The 15,280-nt window shown below is 43.9% G+C and overlaps 1 protein-coding gene and 1 pseudogene across 3 annotated transcripts in view; one reads left to right on the top strand and one right to left on the bottom strand.

Annotated features, from left to right (window-relative positions):
* LOC308573995 (tigger transposable element-derived protein 1 pseudogene) overlaps positions 1 to 11,859 on the top strand; it is a 136,568-nt pseudogene extending 124,709 nt beyond the window's left edge. The window contains exons 2-4 of the transcript XR_014013426.1: positions 9,547 to 9,857; positions 10,376 to 10,418; positions 10,535 to 11,859. The product of XR_014013426.1 is annotated as a tigger transposable element-derived protein 1 pseudogene (transcript). The remainder of the gene's footprint in view (positions 1 to 9,546; positions 9,858 to 10,375; positions 10,419 to 10,534) is intronic.
* The window catches only part of PIWIL2 (piwi like RNA-mediated gene silencing 2), a 74,762-nt gene that overhangs the window by 58,356 nt on the left and 1,126 nt on the right, over positions 1 to 15,280 (bottom strand). For both annotated transcript variants that reach the window (XM_081171373.1, XM_081171372.1), the window contains exons 2-7: positions 12,716 to 12,914; positions 8,464 to 8,542; positions 7,563 to 7,686; positions 4,971 to 5,159; positions 3,906 to 4,016; positions 722 to 839 (exon numbers count right to left, since the gene is read on the bottom strand). In XM_081171373.1, the coding sequence (XP_081027499.1) occupies positions 722 to 839; positions 3,906 to 4,016; positions 4,971 to 5,159; positions 7,563 to 7,686; positions 8,464 to 8,542; positions 12,716 to 12,910 (816 nt within the window). In that variant the 5' untranslated portion in view covers positions 12,911 to 12,914. The remainder of the gene's footprint in view (positions 1 to 721; positions 840 to 3,905; positions 4,017 to 4,970; positions 5,160 to 7,562; positions 7,687 to 8,463; positions 8,543 to 12,715; positions 12,915 to 15,280) is intronic.

Raw genomic sequence — 15,280 nt, 5'->3', positions numbered from 1 at the left:
GAAGAAATTTAAAGACTATTTACAGAAATACTGCAAAATTAATGAATGTTAGAATGTCGGAATGAAGTTAAGTGGTTTTAGCAGCAATGTTACAAAGGAGTATGTAAAAATGGATTGTTAACAGGTGAGAATCTAAAGTTATATTAAGATAAAGGATTAAGGTAAAAGCAAAGAGGGAAAGGATTTGCTGAATTAAGTAACTGAACCGAAATACAAAAAAGGGAGGTGTGAGGAGGTCAGGGAAACAAGTAAATGAAAGACAAGACATGGAAAGATTGATTTGTATTTAACTGTTTTTATTTTTCTGTATTTTGTACTTTCTTTTTTTTCTTTTTCTTATTTTTGTAACCTTTTCTGATACTTTAATAAATATCATTAAAAAAAAAGTGCCAGACAGTCCCCTGTTCCGGAGACGATTTATACAAAATCCTTTCTGTATGTTTTACCTGTGAGCTACATCCCTAGCATACACTCAAGTACTCCAAGTACTCCCCCCAACATCTTTTCATTATAACTCTCATGGAAACACACTGCACCTTAAGCTTAACACTGGTCACACGTTTTCTCATTTCTGCATCATATGGCAGCTTCTATATCCTAAAGGAAGAGGATTTTTATTGACTATTGTCCCACACAGAAAAACCCACAAGAGGGAAAATGTAAATGTAGGTGGTGGTACATCAGAACATAAAACATCTTTGGCTGCTGTATCAGGCCTTACCTCAGGCAACTTTATAGGCAAGTAGAGAATAGAGCCATCAAATGCTGTAACCTCTCCCGTCACTGATTTATGCTCCTTCAACATCCCAAAACGGATACTCTTACATTCTACACTGGGGCTGGAAGACAAGCATGTAGAAGAGAAACGAGGAGTCACAGTATATGGAGCTCACAAAATTTCCTCCCTAGGGAGAGGCCTTTGTATTTCCATTCCTCCTGGCCAAGACATTCAAAAACCAGAACTCACAGAATGATCAATCAAGTCTGAAGAACATCTGAACACATGAAAGTCAGTAGAAAAGAGTCCAGTAAAGTTTAATAAATCATGTACTGGGGGAAAACTACCCAATGTCACTGAGATGACAGACACAATTCTATTCCACAAGCAGAGCAACAATCTTTATTGTTATGCTGTCTAGTGAATTCTTCAGATCAGTAATTTATTTATACAGTGGTGCCTCGCAAGACGAAATTAATTCGTTCCGCAAGTCTCTTCGTCTTGCGGTTTTTTCGTCTTGCGATGCACGGTTTCCCATAGGAATGCATTGAAAATCAATTAATGCGTTCCTAGGGAAACCGACTTCAGACCAGGTCCGGGGACAGTCTGTCCCCGGACCTCTTCTGAAGGCTGGGGGGGGGACAAGGGCTTTTCTTCCCACCCCCAGCATTTTAAAAAACCCTGGGACAGCGGAGGACTTCTCCGCTGTCCGGGGCGATTTAAAAGCCCCTGGGAAGGCAGGCAGGGGGGACAAAGACTTTCGCCCCCTGCCCGCCTTCAGAAGGTGTTCCCGCCCCCTGCCCCACTTCGGAACAGCTTTCCGAAGTGGGGCGGCTGGGGCAGGTGTCCCCGCCCCCCCCGCCCCACTTCGGAACAGCTTTCCGAAGTGGGGCGGCTGGGCCAGGTGTCCCCGCCCTCCGCCCCACTTCGGAACAGCTTTCCGAAGTGGGGCGGATGGGGCAGCTGTTCCCGCCCCCCCTCCCCACTTCGGAACAGCGTTCCGAAGTGGGGCGGATGGGGCAGCTGTTCCCGCCCCCCCTCCCCACTTCGGAACAGCGTTCCGAAGTGGAGCGGCTGGGGCAGATGTTCCCGCCCCCCGCTTCGGAACAGCGTTTTAAAATGCTGGGGGTCGGCAGCGAACGCTCCCGACCCCCAGCATTTTAAAATCTCCCCGGGACAGGGGGAGATTTTAAAATGCTGGGGGTCGGCAGCGCTTCGCTCCCGACCCCCAGCATTTTAAGATCTCCCCGGGACACGGGGAGATTTTAAAATGCTGGGGGTCGGCAGCGAACGCTTTGCTCCCGCCCGCCAGCATTTTAAGATCGCTGGGGCAGGCGGGGGGAAGGCAGGCGGGGGGGGGAGCAAAGACTTTTGCCCCCCGCCGGCCTTCAGAAGAGGTCCTCTTCTGAAGGCCGGCTGTGGGCGAAAGTCTTTGCTCCCGACCACCAGCATTTCCCTATGGGCTTTCGTCTTGCGATGCAAGCCCATAGGGAAATTCGTCTTGCGAAGCGCCTCCAAAACAGAAAACCCTTTCGTCTTGCGGGTTTTCCGTCTTGCGAGGCATTCGTCTTGCGGGGTACCACTGTACACTTCTGTTCCAAGATAGTGTTTGATTTGATTTCAAAAATATTCTGTTACAGAAGGAATAGTTCAGTTTAAATGCCGTATATTCTCCAGTCAGTATATTCATTTTTTTTGGGGGGGGGGGGTTAAACATAAGGCAAATAAGGGTGGGAAAGATGCTGATTAATGAGTCAGTGGAAAAACCCTCACCCTAGTATAACTTAAGCTGGTTTCTACTTTTCAGTCTGCAATTCTAAACATGCTAACCTGGGAGTAAGCATCACTAAGCAGAGCCTCACTTCCAAGTACTGTACTTTTCGCTCCATAGGACACACTTTTTCCCTCTTAAAAACTAGGGGGGGGGGGGAGTCTGTGCGTCCTATGGAGCGAATGCAGGGGGGAGGCAGGCAGGAAAAGCCACCAAGAGCCGCACACAAGCTTCGCACGGCTTTTGCGGGCTTTTCTACGAGGAGGGAGAAGGGACTGACGCGGCCAGTCAGTCCCTTCTCCCTCCCAGCCATCCCGTTGGCTGTCTTGGCTTCCTCTTTAGCCTTCCACAGCCTCTCCAGAGCGGGATGGATCGCGCTCGCTACCTTGGCTTCTTTAGCCACGCTTCTTTAGCCGCGCTGGAGAGGTTGTGCGGCTATGGCAGAAGCCAAGACAGCCAGTGGGATGGATCCCGCTCGCTGTCTTGGCTTCTTTGTTCTTTGGGGCTGGGGGCGAAACCCGGGCCTGTCCACTGCTCTTTGGTGCTGGGGGCGGGGATAATATTTTTTTCTCTAAAAACTAGGTGCGTCTTGTATCCGGTGCATCCTATAGAGTGAAAAATACGGTAAACATGCATAGAATTGCTCTGTATATTTCATGTCTCCAATAGTATATTTTTATATACTAAGTTACACATTATGTCGCTAAGCAGCAGAATATTTACAGGTTTGGTAAGTATCACATTTATTTCCATTTATCCCAAAACTTCTGTTCCTCATCCCACATCCTCCAGAAGCCCATGGGAAACACAAACACAGTCCTATAGCTTTGAAATTTCCTGAATTTTTACACCTCTAATTTCATCTTTCACATGGTGTGAAGGGGGGCTAATTTGCTCCTCACCCACAACTTTGGATGAATAGCAACAGCATTTGCAACAAAAACCTGCTGCCATATAAAAAATAAGTGAATGGGATGCTGGTTAACAGTTACAGTTTACAGAACAGTCACACACTCATAAATTTAAGACAGAGGGGCATCACAAATTCTACTACAAGCTTACATGGCTCGTAACTCTCCCTTCATGGACAAACCACTTTCATCTTTTAAAGCTTCCATGTGTTGGTGGGGGTAGGAACACAAGTAGAAAGATTTGAAAATTCAAATCCAGTTTAGAATTGTAACATGAAGAATCCTGAGAACCAATGAATAAATGTCACATGGCCTACTTTTTGAGAACAGCAGCATTATAGGCATATAAAAAGTGGGGGGCAGGGGGAGAGGGGGAGGGGGAGAGAGAGAGAGAGAGAGAGAGAGAGAGAGAGAGATTTTTATGGCTACTTCCAAGTACCTTGTCTGTAGACAAATAAAACCAACAATCCTTCAACAGCTCAGATGAATGGTGAAAAATTACTACCTGAATGTCACATGATATTGATACACAGCTTCATTTTGACAATGGATTTTTATCAGGTTTAAAGCCAAGGGAACAGGTACTCCTTTTGAGCCTTGCTTCATTAGCGGTTCTCTAGAAGGAAGAAAGTATACTTGAAATAATTTACATGCTTAATTTAAGAGATATGAGCAGTTCGCTTGTTCTGAAACTGACTAGTGATAAAGCAAAATCCCTGGTTTGGAGGACAACGTATGCTTACTTTAAGGGGAAAGCGGCTGACATCCTCATCACAGCAGAAGGGGAAGTGAATGAGTCCAAGGCTCATGGCAACTCCGCTCACACTTATCATGCTACACACCAGGGTTTCGTGTAATGTATAAACACAGCCCATATGATAAAATAAGTGTCCACTTAGCAAACATTCCTAAGAGCTAAGAAGTAAATTGCACAAGTTCAGTTCAACTTTCTCTCAAGGAACTGTACAGAGGACAGTACATTCCTAACTTATGCAGGGGTTATGTTCCAAGGATCACGCCTAAAGCCAAAATCACGTATGGTCAAAACACACTGGGTTCAACGGTGGGTGGGACTGCCAAAGTCTTTTTTCTCCGACAATCGCCCACTTTCTGCCCCTTTATTTTTATTTTTCCCACATAAATTGTGGGCTTACTGTAGTAACAACTGAAATGCTGAAAGCCAGAATGACAGGTAATATTGTTAAAATTTTAAAGTCAGATTTTCATTATTTATTTGACTGATTTAATTAACCACTAAGACAAATGAATATGCAGCACTACATTTCTGGAACACCTAGCAGAATCTAAACTGAAGATAGAACATGCTTCTGTACAATAAAAGAGGTTCTGCAGCCAACACAAGAAACAAACTTTGATATCTTCTGCATAAAACTCAGTTGTTCTGAAGAGACACACATCTGTAGACAAACGTTTAGACACTGCATTTCCAGCAAGAACTTTGAATGCCCCCAGTAGCAGATTAATGATTAAAGAGGGAGGGGAGGTAGACAAGGAAGATTCTATTGATATGATCAGCCATCATAGATTTTTAGTATCAGCTTTCACTTACTTTTTCTCCACAAGCTTGTTAGAAACTTCGGAAGAAATCTCTGATCTAGGAGGTTCTACTGGTGCTTTCTGCAGAACTCCTGCACTTACAGCAGATGAGTCTCCACAGGCCCTACCAAGTCCCAAACCTGCTCTTCCAAGACCAACAAAAGGAATTTCACTTTCCACAAGACCAGGTACCCTGAATAAACTTAAGAGAATAAAAAGAAATACATAGCACAATGATTTCCTTATCAGCTTTCAAACAGCATGCGAGATGGCTTTAAATAAAGCTCAGAACCCAACATATTTTACAATGGAAATTCCCCAGACTCAACACCAGTGAAGTGCAGTACATTGTTTAGATGCAGAAGACTTGTGTTCCAATTCCCATCACCCAGAGTTCAGTTTGGGCAAGTCGCACTCAGTCTGACTACCACACAGAGCTGTTCTATGGACAAATAAGGTAGGAATTGTACAACACATTCTGTACAGAAGTAGAATAGAAATAGTGAGTCTCCAATAATCTGGAATTGTTATACTCTGTCCATTATTCACTCAAAGCAGCATCCTCCAAGGCTACAGGGGGAAAAAATATGATTTTCTGGCATGCATGAAGTACGTACAGTGGTACCTTGGTTTTCAAACTTAATCCATTCCGGGAGCCTGTTCGACTCCTGAAACGGTTTGAAAACCAAGGCTGCAGGAAAACCAATTGGCTGCAGGAGCTTATTGCACTCAACTGGAAACCATGGAAGCCACATTGGACGTTTGGCTTCCTAAAAACGTTCGCAAACCAGAACACTCCCAGGTTTGCGGCGTTCGGGAGATGATTTGTTTGACAACTAAGCTGTACGGGAACCAAAATACCACTGTATCTTAATTTTTCCCCTTTCCCCCCTCCCTGCTTCCTATAAATTCTATTATTGATACATAATACCTTTTACTTATGGTTACTAATCTAAACAATACATACATCATTTCATATTTGTAATAACTGGAATAATTATGACACATACACACCGACACAACTTGTTAATTTATTCAGAAATGTCAGTGTTTACTTTTTTTATTTTTATGTAAGTGTTGCAGTTATATGCCCTAATGTAAATATATATCTCAATGCAACTATGTTAAACAGTTTAAAGATGAAAGTGAATAAAAACTTACAAAAAAGCAGTATGATTTGTGATCAATGGTTCTCATAATAAAATCTGTGAAATTTCACATCTATATAAAAGAGGGTCTGATCAGATCCACAACATCTTTCAACTGAAATTAATGAAAGAAACTAATGGCTTTAAACTTTTACTTGAAAACTGATACCTAGATCTTTGAGCTCATTTCACTTGAGCCAGAAAGATATACAAATCTAATGGATCATCATTGAATAATTACTGGCTGACTAAATGAAGCATGTCATTTTTGCCCAAGGTAAGACAAGTGGCATTTCTGGTATCATGTATACCTTTTAGAAACACATTTGTAGTGGACATCTTAAAAAGCTAAACAATATTGGATACACATACATAGATACGGAGAATTTTGAAATTTACTTTGAAATGAAATCAGAACTCTTTCTGCTTGGACTTATGGATGTACAATTAGAAAAGGACTATGGAACTTTGTTTCAATATATGATTACAGCTTGTTTGGAGGTTCTAGCAGGGGAGCGCAGCTATCGTATACCCTTGACCGAAGAACGGTACACTCCTGCTATCTGGGATGGTCGTCCTCTTCCACCGAGCGCGCAGCTTCGGAAGGGACGCACATGGAGCGGTGAGGGAGGAAGGGGACACCCGCCTAGCCAGCCAGATCAGCCAAATCAACCCTGGAGATCAATGGGGTGACAGATGTCGCAGCCAGATCGCCCTCACATCCTCACATTACAGCAGCGAGACAATATGCACAAAGATTCATCATTACCAACAATGCTTGTTAAAATTAATGAAATTAGCTGAGATGGCAAAACTGACATGTTTAATCAGAGGAAAGTCCTTGTTAACATGTACTAAAGATTGGAAATCTCTCTGACTTTTTGTGTGAAAAAGAAAATGAAATGACCTTAGGATCTGGGGATTGAAAATAATGTTTGTTTATATAAAATGGTTTTGTTAGGTGTTATATTGGAGTGGATGAAGTGATTATTGAAAATTCTTCAATCTCTGAACTATAGATTTTCTATTTCCTCTTGAAAGCCTTTTTCTATCTGTTTTTTCTTGTCGCTATCTCTTTTTCTTTCTTTTTGCATCATGTTTTAATCTTACTTAGATTAAAGGTGGATAAAAAAGATAAATGATATTAAGTTTTGTATTTCTCTTTACAAACTATGAAATTTAAACTTTATAATATTTACTTAAAATAAATAAATAAAGACACATTTGTTCATCAACATTTGCCAACTTTTAAATCCAGGCTTTCAGTGCTGATTGTTCTATTGATTTCTTTTCTGCTGTGGATTGTTACTGTAATTTTGTGTTTTAATCTAAGTTTGGATATGTGTGTGCACGTGCATGTGTATCCCTCTGTACCACCCTAAGATTTTTATAATGAAGAGGGGTATATAAATAATTTTAATAAATTACTATATTCACCTCAGGATCACTTTACTCACCTGCCACGTCCCAGAAGCTGCCTTTCCACCTTGCTGTCTCCAGCTGGCCCTCCTCTAAACTCTCCATGCTGTGCTGGCAAGTCCACTTTGGGTTTGATCCCAATGTCACCCAAAATGCCTCGGCCTAAATAGAGTATAAAAAACAAGATAGAAAAGTTATTTTTACAGGTTTAGATACTACCCAATGACAAATATTACTGAAGTATAAGAAAGAAGCTCCTATGTGATAAGACTAACTGACCCAAAGTAGGCTTTGGGGCAGTCTCAAAACCAAGTCCCTAGAACCATTATGAGCTTTGAGGAGGGGTAGGTTGTATGCAGAGACCCCTCTAGTCCCTGGATCCAGCAAATGTTAAAATCTAAGAAAAGTTGCTGGAATAGCCAGGCTGGCTTCCTGGTGAAGTAATCAGCCATTACGGTAACAAAGGGCTCTGTGCCAGATGACAAATAGGTGGGGCTCCCTCCCTCAACTCACAGTTAGTTAGAAAGACAAAGACTGGAGTAGAGAGTTGCAGTTATGTGAGTCAGAAGCTGGAAGCAATGAAGCACGCTGGGAAAGCAGAGATCCAGAGCCCTGTCTGATTTCTGCTTGGATCCAAGGTTGTGGCTATGAGAGAAGCAAGGCCTTCTTGGGAAGTTAATGCTGTGAACCCCTCCATCATAGGCTCAGATTGTATATTTGTGTAAATAAACCATTTATCATAAAGACACCACATTCTCTGCTGTCCCTCATTCCAAAGGAACACACGAACCTTGAGTAAACGCCTGAAACCCCTGCCATCTCACACTGCTCAGGGATTGGAGCATCATGCAACATTATTGTTACAAGTGTAGGTACTACCTAAGGACACACATTACTGAAGTACAAGAAAGAAGCTCCTATGTGATAGGTCTAACTTACCCAAAGCAGGCTGTGGAGCAGTCTCAAAACCAAGTCCCCGGAACATGGAACCCAAGGTCGAGGTAGATGTGGAATGCTCCTAAAATAGAATGGAGGACAGAGAGACTCTACCCATTATACCTACTGGTTAAGCGTAAGGCCAACTGGAACAACTGCCAATGATAACTCTTGAAAATTTAACTAGAGTTTTGCAAACGAAGGAAATTTCTGCATCTAAGTTGCAAACCTAAAACTAAGCTAGAAGTTTTTCAACAACAACAATAATTTTGTTATTTGTATGCTGCCTATATGTTGCCCTAGCCCAGAGGAATAGTAAAAACACAATAAAACATCAAACATCAAAACCCTCCCTCAAACAGGCCCAAGCAGCAGCATGATAAGCTCTCTGCCCAATACAAATTAGTTCCACAAGCATCTAACTATAGTATTCAGAAAACAGCTAGTGCATGAGCAGCGAAACCCGGAAGTAACCTGTTCTGGTACTTCCTGGTTGCCACAGGACGCAACACGAAAACACGTAACATGAAGCAGACGCAACATGAGGTATAACTAGTGGTACCTTGGGTTAAGAACTTAATTCGTTCTGGAGGTCCATTCTTAACCCGAGGTACCACTTCAGCTAATGGGGTCTCCCACTGCCGCCGCCGCCACTTGGTTTCTGTTCTCATCCTGAAGCAAAGTTCTTAACTCAAGGTACTATTTCTGAGTTAGCGGAGTCTGTAACCTGAAGCGTCTGTAACCTGAGGTATCACTGTACTACAATTGCATTTTATTACCAAAAGTGGGGGAACAGGACAGCAAAGGCTGCAATTAGCTAGCAACCATGTCATCCAGATATTCCTCCACTTTATTTTAATTGCAATATTTTCAATAAAATATATTTAAAAGATAAAAAAGTAGTGAGCAATCAAAGTATGGCAATTCCAGAGTAAAGGGGTAGTGGGAAGCTAACTTAACAGAAAAATCCTGTCTTTTAAAATCATTTTCCTTTTCTCGTGTTCTAAGTGATGACTGAGCAACAGCTATTAATATGCAGGACACACAGCAGAATTCGCTATAGAGAAGAAACATTCCTCCTATCAGTTACAGTGGTGCCCCGCAAGACGAATGCCTCGCAAAACGAAAAACTCGCTAGACAAAAGAGTTTTCAGTTTTTGAGTTGCTTCGCAAGACGAATTTCCCTATGGGCTTGCTTCGCAAGACGAAAACGTCTTGCAAGTTTGTTTCCTTTTTCGTAAAACCGTTAATACCCAGGGTGCATTGCTTGAAGAGGTGCAGTTGCGACTTGACTTTGAGGAGCAACACATAGCACGCGGTGTGGTAGCCTTTTTGAGCTTTTTAAATACTTTGCTGAATTTTTGAAGCTTTTCCAAAACTTCTTTTGCAGCCATTTGGTAAGTTAAACTTTTGAAACTTTTTGGGGGGTTTTTGGGTTTTGGGTTGGGGTGTTTGGAATTCAAGGAGTTGGTGTTGGGGAGAGGTTCGCAAGAATCTGGGAGCTTGTGTGGTTTTTTTCTGCATTTTTATGATTTTTTGTGACCATTGGGGCACTCTGCTGTTTTTGTAAAAAAAAATCTGGGTTTGAATTTCTGTGTGGTGGGTGGCTGGGGGAACAGTTGGGGAGGGGTTTGCAAGAATCTGGGAGCTTGTGTGGTTTTTTTCTGCATTTTTATGATTTTCTGTGACCATTGGGCCATGTTGTTTTTCAAAAAAAAAATTCTGAGTTTGAATTTCTGTGTGGTGGGTGGCTGGGGGAGCAGTTGGGGAGGGGTTTGCAACAGTTGGGGGAGGGGTTTGCAACAGTTGGGGAGGGGTTTGCAATTTCTATGTGGTGGGTGGGTGGCTGGGGGAACAGTTGAGGTTTTTGAAGACTTTGGTGATTTTTAAAGCTTTTCCAAAACTTCTTTTGCAGCCATTTGAGGATTTTGAAGACTTTGGTGATTTGCAGCCATTTCGTAAGTTACACTTTTAAAACTTTTTTGGGGGTTTTTGGATTTTGGGTTGGGTGTTTGGAATTCAAGGACTTGGTTCCGGGTTTGAATTGCTGATTTTTTTCTTTTCTTTTTCTGAGTTTACGAAGGTAGGAGCTGTGCTGCCATGGGACCCAAGAAGACTGCTGCTGCAGAGGCCGGCGAGAGGAAGAAGGAGAAGGTGACGCTGGAAATGAAGAAGGAGATCATCCGGAAGCACGACAGTGGAATGCATGTGACAGACCTCGCCAGGGAATACGGCAGGAACCCATCAACCATCGGCACCATCCTGAAGATGAGGGAGAAGATCCTTGCGACTGATGCAGCCAAGGGAGTCACCAGGATCGTGAAAAACCGCCCAGCTGTTCTGGAGGAGGTCGAGAAGTTGCTGCTCATCTGGTCAGAAGAGAAGCAGCGTGCAGGGGACACAGTGACTGAGGCTGTGATTTGTGAGAAGGCCAAGGCCTTGCACGCAGACCTCGTCCGGCAACAGCCAGGAACCTCAGGCGAGCCAGAAGTCTTCAAGGCAAGCAGAGGCTGGTTTGACCGGTTCAAGGCAAGATCTGGAATCCACAGTGTGGTCAGGCATGGAGAGGCTGCCAGTTCTGATGTTCCTGCAGCTGAAGACTTTGCAGCGGAGTTCCTGGAGGTTGTGAAGAAGGAGGGCTACGTTCCACAGCAGGTCTTCAACTGCGACGAGACCGGGCTGTTTTGGAAGAGGATGCCCAAAAGGACTTTCATCACACAGGAGGAGGCCAAGTTGCCTGGCCACAAGCCCATGAAGGACCGTCTGACCCTGCTCTTCTGTGCCAACGCAAGCGGCGACCTGAAGATCAAGCCCCTGCTGGTGTACCACTCTGAGAACCCACGGGCCTTCAAGAAACACAAGGTCGACAAGGAGCAGCTGAGTGTCATGTGGCGATCCAACAGTAAGGCTTGGGTCACACGTGTGCTGTTTGTGGACTGGGTCAATCTTGCTTTTGGCCCTGCTGTCAAACAGTAGCTGCTGGACAACGACCTGCCACTGAAGGCTTTGCTTCTGATGGACAATGCTCCTGCTCATCCTAAAGGCCTTGAGGTGGACTTGTTGGAGGAGTTCAGCTTCATCAGAATCATGTTCCTGCCGCCTAACACCACGCCACTGCTCCAGCCGATGGATCAGCAGGTCATCGCCAATTTCAAAAAACTCTACACCAAGGAGCTTTTCAAGCGATGCTTCGAGGTGACTAATTGCACCACCACCACCCTGCGGGAATTCTGGAAGGACCACTTCGACATCATCACCTGCTTGAAGATGATCACCACGGCCTGGAACGGGATCAGCCAGAGAAATCTGAATTGCGCTTGGCGCAGCCTGTGGCCGGACTGTGTGGCACCAAGTGACTCTGATGCACCAGAGTCAACAGTGGTGCAGGACATTGTTGCCTCGGGGAGGACCATGGGCCTGGAGATCACAGAGGAGGACGTCAGCGAGCTGGTGGAGGAGCACGACCACGAGCTGACCACCCAGGAGCTGGTCAAACTGCAGGCAGAGGTTGCACAGGAGCAGGCCTCGCTGGAAGAGGAGGAAGCAACTGAGGAACGGCTGTCCTCCAAAGAACTGAGGGACATTTGCCAGAAGTGGAAGGAGGTGCAGGCTTTTGCAGAGCAGTACCACCCTAACAAGCACGTGGCACATGGCCATGCGAACACCTTTGATACGACGGTCATGTCGCCTTTCAGGGAGCTGCTGAAAAGGCGGCTGAAGCAGCAGACCATGGACAGGTTCCTCAGCAAGAAGCAAAGAGTGGAAGAGGAACCTTCTTCGAGTGGTCCCCCAGAGTCTTAGAAAATGTATGTACAGTACACTTTGTTGATTTTTAAATGTTTTTCTGTCATGTTTAGAAACTTAATTTATTGTTCCTTCAATTTTTGAAATGCTCTTTACAGTATGTGTGACTTTAAATAAACTCTTTAAATAAACTCTTGTTGTACCAAATTTGGCTTTGTTTCGACTTTTTTTGACCATAGGAACGCATTAATTGATTTTCAATGCATTCCTATAGGAAACCGTGCTTCGCAAGAAGAAAAATTCGCAAGACGAAAAAACTCGCAGAACGAATTAATTTTGTCTTGCGAGGCACCACTGTATAGTGAACCCAAGTATGCCATGTAACATCTCCCTGTACAGCATTGTGTACCAAAAGAACAAGGGATCTAGTTTTAGCATGAACCTGCAGGTACTGGCCAACCACTTTCCAGCAAAGTATCACTGCTGGAGATTATAAAAGTTGTATATTTACCTGCTGCAAATGTCCTGGTTGTTTCTGTACCATCTCGCATACTCTTTGCATCCTACCAGCTGAAGGAATAGACCTTCCTCTACTGTATACATTATCTTCAATCGTAAGCAGCTGTGGTGGAGATTCAGGCACATGGCCACTCTGAGGCATGTGGAAAGATGCACCACCCCGAAATGGGGGTCTTGTGGGATACATGATACTGTTTGAGGGGGGAAAACACATTTCAGAAGCATACAGCAAGGGGCTCTCTATAGTGATCCCAGTTCACCATACCAAATTAAGTCTGAAACAAGACTACAAAGATGCCCTTGAACCATCTACCAAGACTAGCACAATCCACCTCTACCACCATCAACATCTCATTTTATTGCCACCCTCCAACCCTAGGTCTCCTATCACTCTCCTTAAATAGTGAAGAAAGACCTTCACAAGAATTAGGTTCTCATCATTCTACAATGTACTTCCAACTCCCCGCCCCCATGAACACCTCCCTCCCTCAGAGAATAATGCAGAAGAAAATGGCCCACACAGACCAACAACAGCCTAAGCACCAACAATGGTAGACCTTAATGAGCACAGATACACCAGACTTGAAACTTGTTAAACAACCATTCGCTCTCCCCATAGAGCCTTGGGATACAGTTCAGTGACTAGCTAATGTGTTCAAAGACACTATTCTAAGAGAACCCTCTGCATATTCACCAAACTAAAATTCCAACTTTTTTGGGTGGGGACGGGGGGAAGGCATGAAAGTGAAACTTTTATATAACCAGTTAGAGAGGATTTTGAGGGGAAATAAAATGTTTGTACTTTTCCACAAATTCAGGGAAACTGTTGGTTATGGGGTGATGCCTTGAATGAGTTGTATCAGTGCATATGCCAGGGTTGAGGAACCTTTTCAGCAACACAGACCAGATCATCATCCTCATGGCTGCACATATCGACTTCTGATAATGAAGGGGGTTGCACTGAAACTTCTGCTGAAACAACGTCCCTCTCCTCTGTTTCAGCAGCACCTAGCTTTGAAGCACTAGCTTTGGGACTTGGGAGCACCAATGTCAGATGATAGGTGGGCAACAAATCCTCCTTTAAAGCCATCCAAGTTGGTGGCTGAGGTGGACTCTACACCTTTCCTCCTACCTGAGGCAGATTTTATTGCCAATACAAGGGAACCAGAAAACCTGAAGCAATGGTGACTTGGATGTCCTGCCGCACCCCAAGAATGAGGTAGCCTTGTGGTAGTGTGTGTATTTCTTAGGCTTGGTTTAAAATACTGTACTCTCCCACCTTCCCAGAAATATTGTCTTTTGGGTATATAACTCTGCTCAGGAACAGATGCAGAATGTGCCTTTATTTAATATCATCCCTGTCCCTTTTAAACTGCCACTCTGAGTCTTATGAAAGTTAAAGAGAAAGGATATATTTCACAATAAGAATGGTAAAGAGATGCATCAGGAGTTGTTGTTTAGTCGATTAGTCATGTCCGACTCTTCGTGACCCCATGGATGTCTGAGTTACTTGAGCCACGACAAGGCAGTGATCCATGAAGGGAGTGCCAGGAGTTAGACATCTTTAAAGAATCAGTAAACAATGCATACTGAATTCAGGCTTTTCAATTAAGTACTTTCTTTTATCTTTCCTGAAACTTCCAACATTCAGCTTCACTGGATATCCACAAGTTCTAGTGTTCTGACAGAGGAAGACAAACTTTCTTCGTTCCACTTTCTCAGTGCCATGCATAATTTTGCAAACTTCTATCATGTCACCTCTTACTCACCTTTTCTCTAAACTAAAATGTCCAAACACTACCGTACAACCTTTTCTCATAGGGGAGTCACTACTGTATATCCCTTTTTAGTTGCCCTTTCCTGAACCTTTTTGAACTGCACAGCAGGGGGTGCCACAGGGGCCGTGGCTCCGGGCACAAAATTTTTGAGGGGGTGTGAACCAAGCACCCACACATAGGCAATCCCAGTGTGGCCTGGTGCTCCTCTCCGCGCAAGGGCCATGCTGGCCAGCTGGGCTTGCCTGCGGAGGCAGACAGGCAAGCAGCTCAGCGAAGTCCCACTTTGCTCTGGTGGAGGTGGCAACAACTGGAAAAGGGTCTATTTATTCCTATTCTTTGCTTCCTGCAACTTAACCAATTCCTGATCTCCTCTTTTTCCTTGACTGTCAAGCTTATGTAGGAGTCTTTGGTCCAAGTACACTATGTCAACTGGACTACCTCTACCTATAAGCTTACTGACACTCTCAAAGAATTCTAAAAGGTTTGAGAGACAGAACTTTCCTTGCAGTAGCCATGCTTGCTCTGCTTTAGTAGGGGTTTGTTATTCTATGTTCTTTACAATACTTTCCACCAGTTTTCCAGGAACAGGTGTAGTAAAAACCATCAGCTAGTTTAACAAGTGCTACGAATAGACAGCTAATAAGCTATATTAATTTGGGTGACCCAAAACATTTTGGCACCTGACGTGAACCACAAAATGGTGCCTCCTCCTTTTCCAGGGAAGGAGGGAGTGAAATCTACATCAGCAAGAAATGGCGATGGGGTGTGTGTGTTTCAAA

Source organism: Podarcis bocagei (genome assembly GCF_964188305.1).
Source record: "Podarcis bocagei genome assembly, chromosome: 15".
Taxonomy (NCBI): domain Eukaryota; kingdom Metazoa; phylum Chordata; class Lepidosauria; order Squamata; family Lacertidae; genus Podarcis; species Podarcis bocagei.
Note: the sequence above shows the minus strand (reverse complement) of the source record. Positions and strands in the feature narration are given on the sequence as shown.